At 38.6% G+C, this 18,024-nt stretch overlaps 1 protein-coding gene across 2 annotated transcripts in view; it reads right to left on the reverse strand.

Annotated features, from left to right (window-relative positions):
- Positions 1 to 1,456: 1,456 nt before the first annotated feature.
- EXOC5 (exocyst complex component 5) overlaps positions 1,457 to 18,024 on the reverse strand; it is a 31,855-nt gene continuing 15,287 nt past the window's right edge. The window contains exons 5-19 of one of the 2 annotated variants that reach the window (XM_054161690.1): positions 17,677 to 17,741; positions 17,222 to 17,250; positions 16,960 to 17,069; positions 16,375 to 16,419; positions 16,141 to 16,281; positions 15,022 to 15,104; positions 14,179 to 14,388; positions 13,876 to 13,911; positions 12,860 to 13,007; positions 10,502 to 10,610; positions 9,669 to 9,789; positions 8,859 to 8,945; positions 6,108 to 6,216; positions 4,808 to 5,023; positions 1,457 to 3,808 (exon numbers count right to left, since the gene is read on the reverse strand). In XM_054161690.1, the coding sequence (XP_054017665.1) occupies positions 3,620 to 3,808; positions 4,808 to 5,023; positions 6,108 to 6,216; positions 8,859 to 8,945; positions 9,669 to 9,789; positions 10,502 to 10,610; positions 12,860 to 13,007; positions 13,876 to 13,911; positions 14,179 to 14,388; positions 15,022 to 15,104; positions 16,141 to 16,281; positions 16,375 to 16,419; positions 16,960 to 17,069; positions 17,222 to 17,250; positions 17,677 to 17,741 (1,698 nt within the window). In that variant the 3' untranslated portion in view covers positions 1,457 to 3,619. The remainder of the gene's footprint in view (positions 3,809 to 4,807; positions 5,024 to 6,107; positions 6,217 to 8,858; positions 8,946 to 9,668; positions 9,790 to 10,501; positions 10,611 to 12,859; positions 13,008 to 13,875; positions 13,912 to 14,178; positions 14,389 to 15,021; positions 15,105 to 16,140; positions 16,282 to 16,374; positions 16,420 to 16,959; positions 17,070 to 17,221; positions 17,251 to 17,676; positions 17,742 to 18,024) is intronic. The other variant, XM_054161691.1, reaches the window with a different exon arrangement.

The raw sequence follows: 18,024 nt of genomic DNA on the forward strand, positions 1-18,024 counted from the left end.
TTGAGAAGAATTCTTACACACCACCAACTCCTTCCTGCCCTCTGTGCATAAGCAAACAGAATACAATACCAAATCATGTTAATAAATTATAGGACTTGTAAAAACACAGCTTATTTTCCAGCCTACAACAGTTTACCACAAAGCCATTTTCACCAATTGTAGACAACATAATTACACACACATACACACACCTCCTCTCAGGCTCTCATTTGGCTGCCAGCCTGTTAAATGCCTGCATTCTAGGAGCAAACATTAGAAAGGCAATACTTTAACTCATTACATGAACATTAAAAGGCATAATTGTATTTTGGATAGTACTTTATTGTATTCAGAGGCTCCTGGAAATATTTTCCAAAATAACATGCTATAAAAGCTGTAAACTTAAAAAATGTGTGAAAATTACAGTTCCCCACCCCATGCCAATTCAACCTCTATTGTAAAGTAAAACTTACTGTACTATTCAAAATATTCATCAACAACCTGGATGAGGGCACAGAGCGCACTGTCAGCAAGTTTGCTGAGGACACAAAACTGGGAGGAGTGCCTGACTCCCCAGAAGGCTGTGCTGCCATTCAGCAAGACCTCAACAGTTGGGCTGTAAGAAATTTATTGAACTACAAGGGCAAGTGTAGAGTCTTGCATCTGGGAAAGAACAACCTCATGGACCAGTATAGGTTGGGGGCTGCTCTGTGGGACAACAGTGAAGGGGGAAAGGACCTGGGAGTCCTGGCGAATGGGATGATCATAAGCCCGCAATGTGCCCTTGTGGCCAAGGAAGCCAATGGCATCCAGAGGTGTATTAGAATGGGTGTGGTTAGTAGGTCAAGAGAGGTTCTTCTCCACCCATTCTCTGCCCTGTTGAGGCCACATCTGGAATACTGTGTCCAGTTCTGAGCCCCTCAGTTCAAGAAGAACCTTAGGGAACTGTTTGAAAGAGTTCAGTAGACAGCCATAAACATGATTAAAGGAGAGGAACATCTCCCTTATGAGAAACTGAGGGAGCTGGATCTCTTTAGCTTGAAAGAGACTGAGGGGTGACCTCACTAATGTTTGTAAATATGTGAAGGGCAAATGTCAGGAAGACAGAGTCAAGCTCTTCTCAGTGATAGGACAAGGGGCAATGGGTACAAGCTGGAGCAGAGGAGGCTCCACATAAACACAAAACTTTTTCACTATGAGTGCAACAAAACACTGGAACAGGCTGCCCAGAGAGGTTGTGGATTCTCCTTCTCTGGAGATATTCAAAACAAACCTGGCTGTGTTCCTGTGTGACCTACTCTAGGTGATCCTGCTCTGGCAGGGGGTTGGATTAGAAGATCTTTTAAGGTCCCTTCCAAGCCCTAAGACACTGTGATTCTGGAATTATTGACAGTGTCATCTTCTCTAGGACTATAACTCAATTAGTATGTGCTTAGGGGGTTTTAAAGGAAGGGGAAAGGGAATGCTCACACCAGTGATCCATTTGGTCAGTAAAATTACTTTATTCTTTTTTTTTTTCTTTTTACTTTTTAATAGAAGGGCTTATACAATTGAGTATAAAGATAGTTGAAGAACATGGAAATGAAATTAATAAGGTGTTTGGAGGGAATACTTTTTATTGAGGAAGAGTTTACATTTTTAAGTACTCACCTACTTTTTGCTGCCTCCTGTTAACAGGCATAATGAAAAATATTGCACTGAGCGTATGCATGGAAAACACAGCTAATAAAGCCAGAAATATGGTAGATACATTTCATACAACCTTAAAATAATTCAAACAATCACACACGAGTTCTGAAGCACTTCTGTGATCTGCAATCTTAAGATGATGTTCACTGTCCTGAAGTGTTTACAAATTGACACTTTTTTGTAGAAAGATTTTTGTATTGGTTAATAAAACCACAGCCTTAAAATTGTTGGCTTTCAGTTACAGAGGTAACAGAGAGGTATCATCTGAATTCACATCAGAGCTTTTGAAGAATAATGGCAGCAGTACAAGCAAGTGACTCCTCCAGTGTCCAAAACTGTGGCTTTGCCATGGCCAAGAAATAGAGCTACACAGCTCAACAAAGCAGCCCATCTCCCCAAAAACTTTGAGATACTCTGGCATCCCTTCTTCTGTTTATTGTCATAGTGCTCTGCTATATACCAAATGAAGCAGAAGAACCTCAACCAACAGAAGTTGCACATAAGTCTATCAATATTGACTACACCTGGGAATTCATTAACAAAAGAGGAAAATAATTGGTTTTGACCCACCCATAAAGTAAATGTGTAGAAATGCTGCTCTGAAATGGGAGAGAAAAGTTTCTGTAGCATAGGCTGAGCCCACAGTAGAAACAGAGTTACAGATGATTTGTTTAGGGATTATGAAAACCAGATTGAAGATGCAAACCACAGCAGTTCCAACCTGTTTTCCACAAGAGCTCACTGTGAATAAAGGTCTATTTACAATGATTTTCAACTGCTTGTGGAAAAGCTACAACATCACTGTTGCTTCAACTCACTATATGCACACTCTGGGTCCATCTCAGAAATACCCTGAATAAATCCTGGGGCATAATGGACACAGAAATAGCCTGCCTCCAGTATTGAAATCAGTGGAAGAGAAGCTTGTGCACACTTCAACATTTTATACTGCTCAGGCACTGAGGCTCAATCACCTTCAACAGGAGTTTTCAGCTCCAGGTTTTGTCTAGATTTGCTGTCCATTCTTCCCACATATGAAACACCGGGCTACATTTTACCCTTTTCCTTCATCATAATTTGAATTTATTTACATACAAAACAAGAGACAGGAGAAAATTCTCTTGTATTAACCCAACAATGGGCACCTTCACCTTGGAATAAGAATGGATTTACCTTAGGAGCATGTAAAAAATTCAGTGTGCCAGCATCAAACCAACCAGAATGTCAGATCATACAATGCCAATATGTTCTGGTGGGCCCCTGACCATTAGGTACAAAAAACCCTCCCAAAAATCAAAGAACCAAAAAAGCCCCCCAAAACTTGTCACTAATTTAGTTCTGTTTAGAATGCTACACAATGAATAAATTACATCTTTCTGGGATGGGGTTGCTTTTACTTCTACATCTTGAAGAAATTCCAAGCTAATTAATTAGAGCAAGAAATTACACTGAGCAGGATAAGGCTTTAAATGAAAGAAATGACTTAGAAACACCAATCAAAGATAATTTGATTATGATTAGCTGTGCTGAAGTCTAAGTCATTAAAATTGATGAAGAATGTTTTTACACTGGTCTATTCTATGTAATCCATTACCTACGCTATGCTCTGTAGTTCAAGTCTAACAAATGGTATCTGATAATTCAATATTGGAGACTAAAATACTTTCAACGCACTGCTTGCTTTCCTACACCAACATGTTTCCAGTAGGAAAAAAAAAAATCAGTAGGAAGTAGATTCTCTTCACTGGGAGAGCTTTAGCTTACATGAAATATCATTCCGAGTTTTACCTGCTCACCTTCCATATAATCATGTTTAATTATGGCTGCTGCTGCTTTATTATGAACAGTCATTACTCCACAAAAGTTACAACCATGGTTTGGTAAGAAATCATTCTCTGTGCTTTCTAACAACTGAGGCCTGCCCGAAGGTGCAGCACTTCTTTCCCTGCTCTCAGCTGAAGTGACGAGCGAGACGAGCAGACCTATAATCAACACGCAGCTGAACAAAGGAGTGAAGGATGTTCTTGTCCAGATTAGCAAGCTGTTCTCCCGAGCAAACTTGCTTTAAATTATCCGGGGCTACAACCAGAAGATTGCAAAGTGCATGCAAGGTATCAAAGAGTTGTAACACCAGCGCAATCTGTGGTTAAGAGAAAAGAAAGAAAAAATGCAGCTGTCACAAATCAGAGTTGCTTTAAGTCTTAGAACACAACGTCCATCTAGGTCTTCAAAACACCTCCTCTCCTGACAGAGGAGTCACATCCATCATCCTCTCCTTGTGTGCGTAAATATATCTAGACATAGGCAGATACACAACCATAGGGAAATATGCACACACAGAAAGCTGTACATAGAACACAGTTATGGAATGGCTTATGTCGAAAGTGACCTTAGAGATCTTCTACTCCAACCTCCCTGCCATGGGCACAGATGTCTCTATACTAGACTTGATTGCTCAAGGCCTAATCCAACCCAGCCTTGAACACCTCCAGGAAGAGGACAACCGTGACCTCCTGGTGCAACTCATTCCTCAGACTGAAGAACTTCTTCTTAAGACCCAGTCCAAACCTACTCTGCCCTCAGCTTCAAACCATTGTCCTATTGCTAGATACCCTCATGAAAAGTCCCTCTCCAGGCTTCCTGGAGGTTCCTTTGAGGTACTGGAAGGCAGCTGTAAGGTCCTGTCAGAGTCTTCTCTTCTCCAGGCTGAACAGCCCCAGTTCTCTCAGCCTAATCTCATAGCAGAGGTGCTCCAGCCCTTAGATCATCTTTGTGGTCATTCTCTGGACTTGCTCCAACAGTTCTGTCCTTCTTGTGAACAGGACACCAGAACTGGACACAGTATTCAAGGTGGGGTCTCACAAAAGCAGAGTAAAGGGGAACAAATACTAATACTAATGGTGCAAACAATCCTTCCTCAACAGACACACATAGGCAGCAATCAATAAAATGCTCTCAGCAAACTGCTCTTTAGGGCATGATAAAAGAACTGCTAGTTTAGTAACAGAACGTATATAACACCAGCATACAAAAAGGCAATGTTCAAACAGAAACAAACTAATTTTAGGAAAAAAAGAACATCTGATTGAAAGCAGAGTCCTGCTACTAATTCTGACATCAACAACCTGTAGATGCTTACCTTGAAGTCTTTGGCACACTTCCTATATTCAGCCACGTCACAAATGGCTAACATGCCTCCCATGCAACTGTAGGAATATTGCTGTAGGTGTTCATAGATAAGTCGATGGAAACGAACTCCAAGCTCCATCAAAACTGTGTCCACGTTTTTACCATCCATAGAATTTCTAATCTTTTCCACTTGCTTTCTAACATAGCCACAGACTTTAACACAAGCCTAAATGAAGGGGGGAAAAAAGGGGAGAAAAAAAAAAAAGGAAAATAACACAACTTTCTAGAAATTTGTTATTTTCAAAGTGGCTTCCACATCATAAGCTGAATATCAGGCATTAAGTCTTTAAACATCCCATGACACACAATTGAAATGAGTAACTTTCCTAATTAATAATTTTCCAAGCTTTATTTGCCACATAGACACAAAAATGCAAGTAGAAACATGGATGCATGACAGTGTGGACTAGATGGATGCAAAACAACGGACTAGATGACTTGTAAGGGTCCCTTACAACCAATATATGAATAATCAAGTGTGTTAGTTCATAATACAACTATTTAATTTGGGATTTTAAACAATGATCAAACATAGGGGTGGAGGGTGAGGGGAAAGTGATTAAGAACCTCTTGTCAGCTATGATTACAAACCTAAACTAACAGCCATGCACCCTTCCCACACAATACCAGACTCAACTTCCTATTGTTCCACTTCTCCCCTTCCCACTTGGCTGCAGGCATTTGGGCAGTGCTCTCACTCCTTCCCGTTGAGTGCAGCTTGTTCTCTACTCTCTGCACTGTTTCCTAACAGGACACTAATGTAACCCCACACTATAGCTTCTCAGCAGCCCATAAACTAGGATTCAGGCACATCCAGAGACAACATTCTGGAGAAAAGAACATTCATGCCATATCCATGATGCTTTGTCACACTCCTGCCATTCTATGGGGAAAAAAGCACCCAATGACTAGAAAGCACCTGATAACTGATTTTCTGCAACTGGCAGCTTAAATTAATTATCAGCAAAAATCTTGTTCCAAATCTGGACCTCTTGGGAGAGGAAAGAATGTGACAGTTGGTCCAGCACCTACTTATTTGGGTCTAACACTAGATACCACATGGCTAATGTTCCTTTTCCACTTGAGGAAATAAGAGTTTGGAGGTGCTCAGTGCAAAATGGAATAGCAAAGTAAATTAACCAAATGCACATGTTGTCCAACATGTGTCTAGTAAGGAACATTTTGTATCTGATAGCACTCATGAGTACTTGAAGCTATACCGATGAGGAGCTGGGACTTCATTTACTTACATTAGTATACTGAATCAAAACATTGTTTTCATCTTCTGGTTTAAAATCTGTCTTCTTCTGCTCTGCAGCCAAGATGTGCTTCATCTGTCCAATCATGCAATTCAGTGTCCTTTAAAGTTACAAATACAGATTGAGTTTTGAAGGGAACATTTTAATTTCCTTGATTTTTGTATTTATGCATACTAACATGACTCTATGAAACAAATGAACAGCATAAAGCAGTAAGGAAAAATCCCACTACATAACATTTGAGTAATCTACAAGAGATTTAATGCATGTTTGCATTTAGTGTAGGAAGCAAGTGATGCTAGGACATGTCACAGGAAATACTTAGCAGAACAGACACATGAATGCACTCTCCAGAAACTGCAGTGCAATTCTACAGAGAAAATATGCTTGATTTTATGTAAGCAGTTAGAAAAAGGGGAATCAGTAAAAACAAACAAAACCAAACACCAACAAAAAAACCTCAACAACCCTACAAACTCTTCTCTCCAAGTTTAGTGTCTTGGAGCCCAGTGCACAGCATGTTGGCCATCTCTTCTTAAAAGGAATGCATTCATTGTTAGGTAATCCATTCTAATCTAGCTCTTCAGAGAAATCAGATAGCATTCTTCAATGCAGATGGAATCAGAAAGCCAGAGCAAGAGTTCCAAAGAGTTTAGTAGAATTAGATGACATTGCATATTACTTGGAAAATGAAAGGGTGAGTGAGAACCAAACAAAACCCTTTTCCTTTGCCAGGGATTGGGATTTCTCTTGTTCTCAAATCTAATAGAGTTTTACAGCATCATATTTCTCCCTGAGGGGATTTATCTTTCAGAACATTACCTAAGGTCATGGCCCTGGTTATTTTAAGTTCAACCAAATGTCAAAAAGAGAGGTTGCACACCTCTCTCTGTGCCTCCCTCTCTCTCTACTTTTTCTTCCCCTCCCCTTTTCTTCCTCCCTACTCCTCCCTCCCCAACCTCCCCAAAGAAAACAGTCAAAGCCTTTAGAAGCCTTGAAGGATTCAAGGTGGAGTGAGGAATACACACACACACACACACACACACACAAAGAAGGAATAAACTCTCTTTTTTTCTATGCAGAGCTTAGACTTGGAATTTCAGGTGTGCTGCATTCAACAATCCACATATCAATAGAAATTTACAGAAATTATAACTTGCATTCTCCTCAATTTCCATCTTCAACAGATACTCCCAGAAGGCTGTTTGCACAGCATACAAACTGAAATAAATCCAGTTGTACTGATTTTGTTTAGCTGATACATCACTTTTACAGAGGTAGACAGTTGCTATGAATGCCATCCAAAAAGCTGCTGTTGAACTTTTTTGGACAGGATAATACTGAAACCACCAACATTTAGAAATTTTCCGCTTTTTCTTAAACTTGGGCATTCCTTTAAGCAAAACAATCATTTCTAGAAAGCATCAGTGGCACCACAAAGCAAGCATGCAGGCAGGCACACAAGCACATTTTACATGTAACATCCATCTTAAAACTAGTATCTCTTTTATACATGCCAAAGCACTTTTTTTTTTTCAAGCCTCCATCCACAAACCCTTGAACCAGTTCCAACAGGGACTTGTTTTCTGAAGCCTTACTTTTAAGAGATTAATTATTTTTACACAAACAGTTACAAACTGTTCTAAAGCTAATGACTGACCTGTGTCTGTCTAGATCTAAGCTTATGGTCTCAATGGTTCAAGTATTTCAAATTGTGTTTAAAACTCTAAGGTCCTTTGCAGTAGGAGCAGCTGAGGATCTTGATTGCCACATTCACATCCCCTATCTCCACCTTTCTTTGTGCACCCACAGAAAACACATGTATCAAATCTCTTCCTTATCTCTCTATGGAAAATGTCCAGTAGGACACACCAGTTTTGCCTATACTGTTATCATCCCCCTCCAGTATGGCATGATCCTTGCAAAACCTAAATAATAACTTCCAGAGTATTTCTCATCACCCACAGGAGAGCTTATTTCTGTTACTGCAGAGTGAAAACAGGCACAGAAAGGTTAGCTAATGTATTCTAGGTTGACTAATGCCACTTCGAAGCCTGTGAACACTAAATTCTTCTCAGGCCAAAGTAGGGCATCACACAACAGCTCCAATCCTAATATGAAGAAAGTTCATTTAATATTTTCCTCTGGTGCAAAACAGCTATTACTTTAATTTACAGTTTTTACAGCTACCCTCACATTTTTATTTGGAGAAATAATAATTTTTTAAAAGATTAAATGAGTCACTTGCAACCTCAAAGCAACTCAATGTCAGAGTGAAAAGTATTGCAGGTCTACAGACTTCTGTGACTGGGTCTAATCCATAGCACTGTACAGATTCAAGCAAATCATCTAACCTATTTTTGTCAAACTTTGCTCCTAGTGGAAATCCTGCAAGTATTTAACCTATTTCAATCATCATTCCTCTCTCCATTAAAGAGGAAAAAAAGTAGTTTGAAACAACAAGGTAAAGCTGAATTACTGCACTTTTTCAACAGGATCAAAATCCTTTAGCATCCTTCCACAAATATTTATGGGTCAGAAATCTGCCATGGTAGATATGACCTTATAAGCAAACACAATCTAAATTTCCTATACACAATAATGCATACTTATGGATTTAAAAAGGAAATTAAAAGAAAGATACCTTTGTTCAGAAGTAATTCATCCTCAGAGGGAAAAGTAAGGTACATCACAATATGGTTTTACAAGAATTATTAACAGAAAGTATAAATCTTTACTTGCCTATCAATGCCCATATCCAGCTTCACTTCCATTTGTTCTATGATATCCTTTTTCTTCTGAAGGCATTCAGATAATTTAGGAGAAGAACTGCAACAGTATAGAGTGTTGGGTGTGTGACAAAGTGTTCAGTTAAAATTGTCCTCTGGCTCTGCTCATTATAACAGGATTTTGTGACAATTTCCCATCAGAAAAGACTAGCTGGCTTCAAAACAATAAATCAACCCCTGAACAGCCACCTGACCCTGAGCAGGATCTGCTGTGTGCTGATGGGCAGCACTGTAACACACCTCAGGCAGTGTTGCACCTACTGAGCCTCACCACGGCTGCCAGCCCCTGGCAGGTGAGCAAGGAAATCCAGATTTTGGGCGTGCTCTACCTCAAGTACATCTGATTCATGGATCCAAACACCATGCAGCTTTCCTGTCACTCATGTGTGGCTTCCAATGCATGGCCAGTTGCTCCCTCTGTACCTCCAGGAGTCTCAGCAGCCCTGACATCACCATCTCACCCTAAAGGGCAGCCACAAACCCCCTCTAGTACTGGCCTGTAATGCAGCAATGATATCTCTAAGGAGCAACTTGTCTCTCCTTCCTATCAATGCTCTTGGAGATCCCTTTCTCCCATTAGCTCTCCAAGGAAATGAGTTAACTTTCCTTCCTCCCCCTCCCATTACAGTATTTTATCTTCCCACATTAAGCTGAATCACCCCAAGAATAAACTCCTCCTAATAGAGATGATGAATGGAAAAAAATGCTTTCATCTCCAAAAATGACCATTTGCAAAGGAAATATCAATCAGAACAAAAGGTACCTGATTAATGGCATCAGATGATCATTGAACTGCTTGTCAAATAAATGGAAAATAGTATTGGCCTGGTGGACAACATCCAAGAAATAGAGATTTGCATTCTTTGAATCAGAAGAGGGAATGCCTACAGCAAGAGAAGTTTCATTAGGATTGTAATGATATGCTGCTCTTAAAATTAGTGTGATGGTTTTTTAAACATGCAAAATTTTTCCATGAATGCTTAAACCACCGGCTTAGAGCTTCAAAAATTTAGCATGGTGCCATATATAGAACTCTTCTCACAGCTGCAACAGGTAATAACCACAAGCACAGAAATATCTTGCTTTTCAAATTTCTAAAACCAAAATGGAACAGCCAATTTAAGTATTTCTTCATTAGGAGAGTTTGATGCTTTCATGTAGAAAAGACAGGTTCTCCCTGTCAAGATTAAGTCAACAGAAGCAGTTTCCTTTTTTACCGCCACTCTTCAAATTGCACAGGTATGCAAACAGACATGGAATTCTCACAAAATGGAAGACATTAAGTTTTAATGTAAAAATATTCTCCTGCTGTATCACAGAGAACAATTAAAATAAGTAGGGAGTGCTGATGCCCCAGTTTTCTGTGATACAAATGTTTCTGAAGACGGTAGCTCGTTTCCATCCGCACAGCACATCTCCAAATGGAAGTTACACTTTAGAAGACGTTCAGTGCCGACTCCCAAACACACAAAACAAATTTCATCTAACCGGTGCATTCTGAGCAAGGTCAATCAATAAGGCACAGCAAGGATCTGCAAAGATCATCTGCACAAAAAGGCCAACGAGATGAAATGCTCAGAAAATATTAATACTCACCAGCAAGGCCTGTTTCTAATGCATAATCGATGTGTTCAGTACATAAGAACTCTACAAGCATAGAGAAAATTCTGAAAGCATTCTTGGGTAAGTCAGATGGATCAGAGAGCTTTGAAGAAAAAGAAAAATAATTTATCCTAAAGGTCAGTTCTACATACATTTGAAAGTTTATCCCATATTGCGTAGGGGATAAGCTTAAAATGTAACAAATATTCCAGAGTAATTGGAATTTTATTCTAAATGAAAAGTAACTATACAGAGAACTATTCAGGAACAGCCTTTAGTATCAGTATTTGACAGTAACAAGTAAACTGAAGCTGGCATGCCACAGGATGCTACAAAAAGCAAAAGTATAAACAGTTTCTAATAGTAATAATAAAGGTAGATACAAATTAGTAGTCCTTAAACCAGAATTGTCTGAATGTAGTGTCAGGAATTACCTAAACTGCATATCACTGGATGCTGGGGGAAAAAAAAAAAACACACAGAAGAGACAATTGTCTTTATACCCTGCCTTTTTTCCCTCTTCTGCTAAGCTTCTGCCCCTGCCCACAGCCAGAGGCAGGACACTGGGTTAGATCGACCTTCAGTCTCACCCAGTGCAGCTGTTCTTCTACAACTGCCACAGTACTACAGGGAAAAAAAACCAAACCACAACTACAGACTGAACCTCAGCTCCACTTACCACAGTTCAGCAGGAGTCAACAGAGCATGAAAATTTTTATTAAGTGAAGTAATGCCCACATACACACAGAGCATCTGTACCTTCATGAGCTGCAAGCAATGTGGGATTTTGGACAGCAACCTGTTAGTAAATCCCTTTTCTAAAGAAAAATGTGACAGGGCTTTTGTACATAAGAAACACAGTTTTGGTTTTTAAGGAATTATGTGAAGACTCCATGAGGCTAGGAGTAAGAAAGAATACTATTGCAATTCAAGTTAATTTATGTAACAAAAGACCAGAAGATTTCTGCCATATTCCCCCTCCCAAAACTAAAAAATACACAACAAAACCCCCAACAATAAAACACTGTTACAGAGATTTCCAAACTCCAAAACATGGCACAAGGCAGTTACATTCAGAACAACCAATTTATTTTTCCTAAAGCAGTCACAGTTGGGACAGACAGTGCATCTGTCATCTCCTATAATGAATTAGCCAGGGATACATGTAACTTCTCTTTTGCATAGTGAGTTGCTGTGACCCCAATCAAAACCTGAGCAGCCTGTATGATAACAGAGCAGTTGAACAGCTGTAATTCTACAACTGTCTGTATAAGCCAAGATTCATTTAGCATTGGTTCCCATCCCAACGTACATAGTTCTCTTCAGACCTAGTGTGACAAATTCTGATCATCACAGGAAAGAGCAAAAAGGAGTTTTACATAATTGGGAAAAGTTAATTTCCATCATGAGTTTAACAATTGCTTCTAGTAACTACTATACTGAGTGAGAGAAGTAATGATCTACCTGCTTGTCTTGCAGACACTGACTGTCACCACTCCAACGGTGGTCATCCCAGTGTGTACAGGTAATGGTGCCCTATCAGTATTTTGTTATAACTTTCACCCCTCCAAGTAGAGAAAACATTAAAACTTCTAAATATCTAAAATGTAAATGTTTCTCTGCACTAAGCTAATTTAGAATGTTAGGGGCAGTAAAATTTGTTAGAAGTCATTGTAGTTAGCCTGTGAAAAACCAATCCCTAGCATTTAAGTTTTGCCATAAAATTTCAACAGTTTTCATTTATACTAAAGCAACAGACAAATAGTAATTGACAGGCAATAAAATCAGCAATTTAATGAGAAGGAAAACACTTTTTATTGTGTTAGACTACAGCAATTAAAGATCATTAGAGGGTTACCAAGGTAAACCATATTAAAGATTATTCCTCTCAGCAATTTTTGGTTACGTTGTCAAATGCTGGAAGAATCACAGAATCACCAAGGTTGGAAGAGACCTCAAAGATCATCAAGTCCAACCTGTCACTAGACCTCATGACTAAACCATGGCACCAAGTGCCACAGGAAAACAACTGTTGAACTACTCTCTGCATTTTTAAAGCAGGAAAAAAAGATTACACTAAAGGCTTTTCAAGTCTTCAGTCTAATTTAGTAAGAAAAGCAATGCAGACAATAGGTTCAACCCTCCTTAATTCTTCCAAAACCAGACAGCATTAAAATCCATACAATACAACCAGTCCCACATTTTAGAAGCAAAAACCCCTTAGCCTCCACCATGACCCTGATTCAAACAAAAATACAAGAAATAATTAATGTACTTCATTTGTTCCTATTGCACTTAAAAACCAAACCTCAAAATTCTATCCCGAGTGGAGATCACAGGAAGCAAACTTACCCTGTGACATCTTTCAAAAGCTTGCTTAGTTTCTTGCAAGAGGTTAACCACCACTTCTTGTGACAGAAAAGTTTCTCCATGTGTGTCAATGCTTGGCCCCAATGGCAAATTTGTACGCTGCCTTATTCTCTCTTTGAGGTCCTGAATACTAGAACAAGGATATACCATATGGAGATTTCACTGGATGGAAGCTCTGAGGCTCAAATTCAACAATGATTTAGTTGTTAAAAAACAGAACCCAAAACACAGTTTTTAGGAATCACAAGCATCACAACATTCTCACAAGCTTAAAAATTGCCAGCAAATGCAGAGCTACTACATCTGATCCCACAGTCAATTGTGTTCTGCCATGGCATGTTCACACCATGGGACCAGCTATTCCCCATTGTGGAGTAAGAGTCATTTAAATTGACTCTTAAGGCATTTATGCTCTGCAGACCAAGTATAGCCTCCATACATTCTGTCACGCTGCACGTTCAAAACACTATTGAGAGCTTTCTATCTCATCCACACCCATTGATCCTCTCATCCTCATTCACTATCTCAGCAGTCCTGATTTAGTCAAGCATGCTCCAACACATTTTCATGCATAAAACAACCCATACACTACAACCAATTTAATTTTCTCCAAGAAAATTAAATTTTCATCTTTGTTTTTTAGTTCATTTAATTACTTTGCTGCTGCTCTTCTCTCCAAATCACTTCTCTTTCCTGACACACTGAACCCAGCTCTTTGGAAGGTGAAGTAGTCTTATCACCTTTGCCTCACACAAGTTTTAATTCTCCCTTTCCCACTTCTCACTACTTCTTGATTAGAGTTTCTCTACTCTGAGGATAATGAAGTCTTGTTTTACCTTTCTCTAAGTCCACTGCATCTTCTGGGCTCATTAAGAGCTTTCTCACTGACATTGCTATGGTCTTTTCCCCTTCCTAGGTCTTGGGAGGGGACCACAAGACCTGGGCAGGTGAAAAAAAATGTATGCTTTTAGATACACACACATACATGCTTTAGGTACCTTAATTTTGCTTCAGTCCTTTTGTGGATCTGGATCCTAAGTTGAAACATAGGTTTAACTGGTATTTTTCATTTCCCATGAGCATACAAATACCATGCATCACCTTTCACATGTACCAAGAGCAATACAGTTTTTAGCAGAAGTTAACATTAAGTGACAGCAAATTACCAAAAAAAGCTGTAGGTCATTTTAGAAGTTCTTTTGTATTTCATCACTGTACATCTGACATGGTAAATGCTGTGTTTCTCCCCTTATTGCCTCCCTTCCATTTTATAAGTAGGAAACTAGACAGAAGAAACTTACCCTCCAGTGCCAATGGACCTCTTCTGGTGGTTTTTGGAATCATAATAGCGTTGCAGAATCATAGCACTCCTGCTTTTCAAATAACCAATTTCCACCTCTATGTAATTCTCCAAGTAGGGAATGAAAATGGATTTGATAAGCTTAGACAAGAAAGTCTGCTTATCAGTACCCAAGTTAAATTCCATCAATTTGCTTGACAGATTAGTAGTTCTTTATGCAAAAGAAACAAAGAAGGGGAGAAGAGGAAAAGGTTGAATTTGTATGAATTACAGCATTACATGTTTGTAAAGTACAAAGCACAACAGAATCCTGATTGCGATTAAGGCTTCCGGCAGCTTTACATTTAAGTAAAGAATTTCACATAATTCATGTTTAATTACATACAGTACATCTGGCATCAAGTAAGTTACCAGTGAAAGCTGAGGACTGGCTCTTGCACAGTTTTAAAGTTACTCTCTCAAAGTCACAACACTAAATACTTCCCATTAAAAATAACAATGGCAACTGCAAGTTTTCTTTAGCAAAGCAATCAGTGTAAAATGTTAGCAGCATAAAACATTCTCTATTTTAGTCTAGATACAAGGAAGACATTGTTTACAGTGGGAGTGGTGAAACATTGGCACAGGTGGTCCAGAGAGGAAACACTCAAGGTCAGGTTGTATGAAGCTCTGAGCAACATCATTTAGTCAAAGATGTTCCTGCTGACTGCAGGGGGATTGGATGAGGTGAACTTTAAAGGTCCTTTCTAACCCAAACAGTTCTATGATTCTACATCTTGATAATAAATCAATATACTACAAGAAAATATCTACAGCAATAATTCCATCATCAATATATAAATACCTTGTATATAGATCATAGAGATTCTTAAGATACTGTTCTGCATCTGATTTCCTATATTCTTCAAGCTGGTCCTTCACATAACTCTGCAAAATTTGGGTACATCTGTTAGAAGATAAACTAGCAATCACAGGTCCTGCTCACTACTTGCTAGATTAAGTGGAGTTAACTTAAGTAAGATATACCTTTAGTAGTTAATTCAGACATTCTTTGGTTTTAAATCTCCAATTTACAGATCCTGCATTATCTACAGAAAGACTGCATCTTTTAGAAGAAAATTATTTCACAATACAAAGCACCAGGGTGTGATGCAAAGACAAAAGACAGATTGCTTTGAAAATATGCTTGACCAGCCAACACAAAATCCCCTCTCTTTCAGAATCAGAAGCACCAGAGGCCTAGGGGCATTTCTGCAGTTGACAGTAAGCAAAGGAGATGCTTACATATTTCCTTATCATAATACATAAAAAAGCAGATACAAGCTTAAGAGCCTTGTTATTATTTGGACAAAATTATTATTTAACATAAAACATTAAGTCAAAACTGACAAATCTGGGGTTGAAACACAAACTCAGTCTCTACACTGTAAAAAGAATCACATCTACAGGGAAACTGCTTTTTGCAACAAATAGTCACATTGTTGACTCTGACACACTTAAGTGAGTGTGTTCACAGAATGGAAAACTTACTATCCTCCACTACACCAAACTGCAATAACTGCAAGACAGTATTCACCACAAGTTGGTTTTAACTTAATGCTAATCTCACACATGAAACCCAATTCCAAGAATGAACAGATTAAAAGATACTTATTAAATATGAAACTTTTCTGAGATATTCTTGGTAGGGGGCACACAGAAGAAATCAAATCTGTATATGACCTCTTGTGAATAAGCTATTGAAGACACTGATTCCCTTATAATTGTACATACTGCATTTGAGTATTTTCAGTTGCACAAGCTGCTTTCATGTGGGTTTATCTGAATCACCACAAAGCAATCAGTTGTGACTCTACATCCTCGTGTAATATTACAAATATTGCAAATTCTCTTTAATTATCATTACTAGACACAGTATTTTGGTTTAAGCTTCCCCAATGAACATCACTAAAATTTTAAATACCTGAAGTTTAACTTCAAAGATATTTTGAATTAGTTTGGCTAGCACAGTCTCTGGATTGCTGAAGACTTCTCCAACTTGTTTATTCACCCGCTGGCAGAGAATGGCTGCATCTTCAAAGACGTCATTCCTCAGGAATGCACCCTAGGATTTCATAATATATTTACAAGAACCTATACCACTAAATAAATAATAAATCAACACCCAGAGAGATACATGTAAACTAAAATGCATTACCTCTTGACACTGTTTGATGTACACATCAACACAATGGGAATAGCCCTATGGAAGGAGCAAAACAACTCAGTGTTAAAGCAGGTTCTCCATGGTTTTAGTATAGACTGAAGTCAAGGATATACAACCCCTGTGAAAAAAATTGTTGAGAAAATCCCCCAAAATACAACAACAAACCAAACAAAAAAGAAAACACATGAAAAAAAAAAAAAAGAGAAAACATTCACCAAAAATGCAGATGTTTTCATACTCATTTTGGTCACAAATCTGATGTAATGTCACTTATCATCACTCTACATGGATATGGATGACAGGTTTCACCACTCTCAAGCATAAAAGTCAGCCCACACACACAAAAAAAAAAAACTTAGAATGGTCTCCACTGATACTACCTCCAATCCCTCAGCATCTGCTTCTCTTATTCCCCTGCATTTCATTTCAGATGGAACACCTCAGTATTTTTAAAGTTACATGTGTTATCTGATATGGCAGCTGCACAAACATGCAAATATGTTCACTTAAAACAGGCTCTTACTGTATCATGTGTTGTTTTATTTATGTACTTAAATTAAACCCCTCAGTTTTTACCTTGAAGTGAAGCAAAACTGCTGCTACTTCTCTCATTCTGGATATTTCCCCTCTTCGTTGTGCACTGGTAAACTCTTGTATTAGCTGGCACTCTAAATCATGGTACTTACCTGGGGAGGAAAGGGGATAACAACAAAAATCCATCAGGCTTCGTATTACAAGCACCAACAAAAGCTGCAATACTGACAGCACTGCATACTCCCTTAATCGTCTTTAACAATGCAAATACAGGAATATGGATTGCACCAGATAGATAACTTACTTGCTATCTTTGATTTTACTTCAGAAAACCTGTTAACAACAAAAATACCGCGATTAAATTCAAATCCACATCACAAGGGAAATCACAGGCATCCCAGATCATGAGTAACAGGCACTACTTAAAAAGGAAAACATGTAACACAAAGACGACAGAAAAGTTACATGCTTTATATCCACAAAAACCTACAAGCATCCAATTCAAATCTAGCATTAAGTCAGCACAGCAAAATTATCCCATTAAAAGTCTGTTAAGCAGTTTAGGAGCGTATGGAAAGATGATCCTGCAACACGAGTGGGTGAACACAAATTCAAGAACAGAAGAGATAAATAAGCACACAATCCATTTCCAAAGCTGCAGGAATCATGAAGCAAAGCACCACAAAGTAGACAGGGAAGCGTCAGAAAACTATACCTACATGAACATTACTTCTAAAAGATGTTCAGATAGAATTTTACCTGTCAAAAGGCAGTTCCTGTGCAATCAAATGCAGTTTCTGAATAATATCAGCTGCCTCTTTAATCTGTTAGGAGTAAAACATGACAGAATTATTAAAGGTCGTCTGATTCCGCGCCATTCCTTTCCTCCTCTTCCTCCACTGTCCAATTTTCATACATATAGTTCCTATTTGTATTGGTTGAGGTGATATACCTGTGGAAGAGATCACCCCTCTAAAGTTCTAGTATGCACTTTTATGATGCTTGAAGTTTGGAAGATTTTAACATAGGTCAAAACATGACAAAAGTCTTTTATGATAGTTGCACATTGGGCTTGTCTCCGTAGGTGCCTAAGCTACCTGGACAAAT

Source organism: Dryobates pubescens, chromosome 5 (genome assembly GCF_014839835.1).
Source record: "Dryobates pubescens isolate bDryPub1 chromosome 5, bDryPub1.pri, whole genome shotgun sequence".
Lineage (NCBI taxonomy): Eukaryota > Metazoa > Chordata > Aves > Piciformes > Picidae > Dryobates > Dryobates pubescens.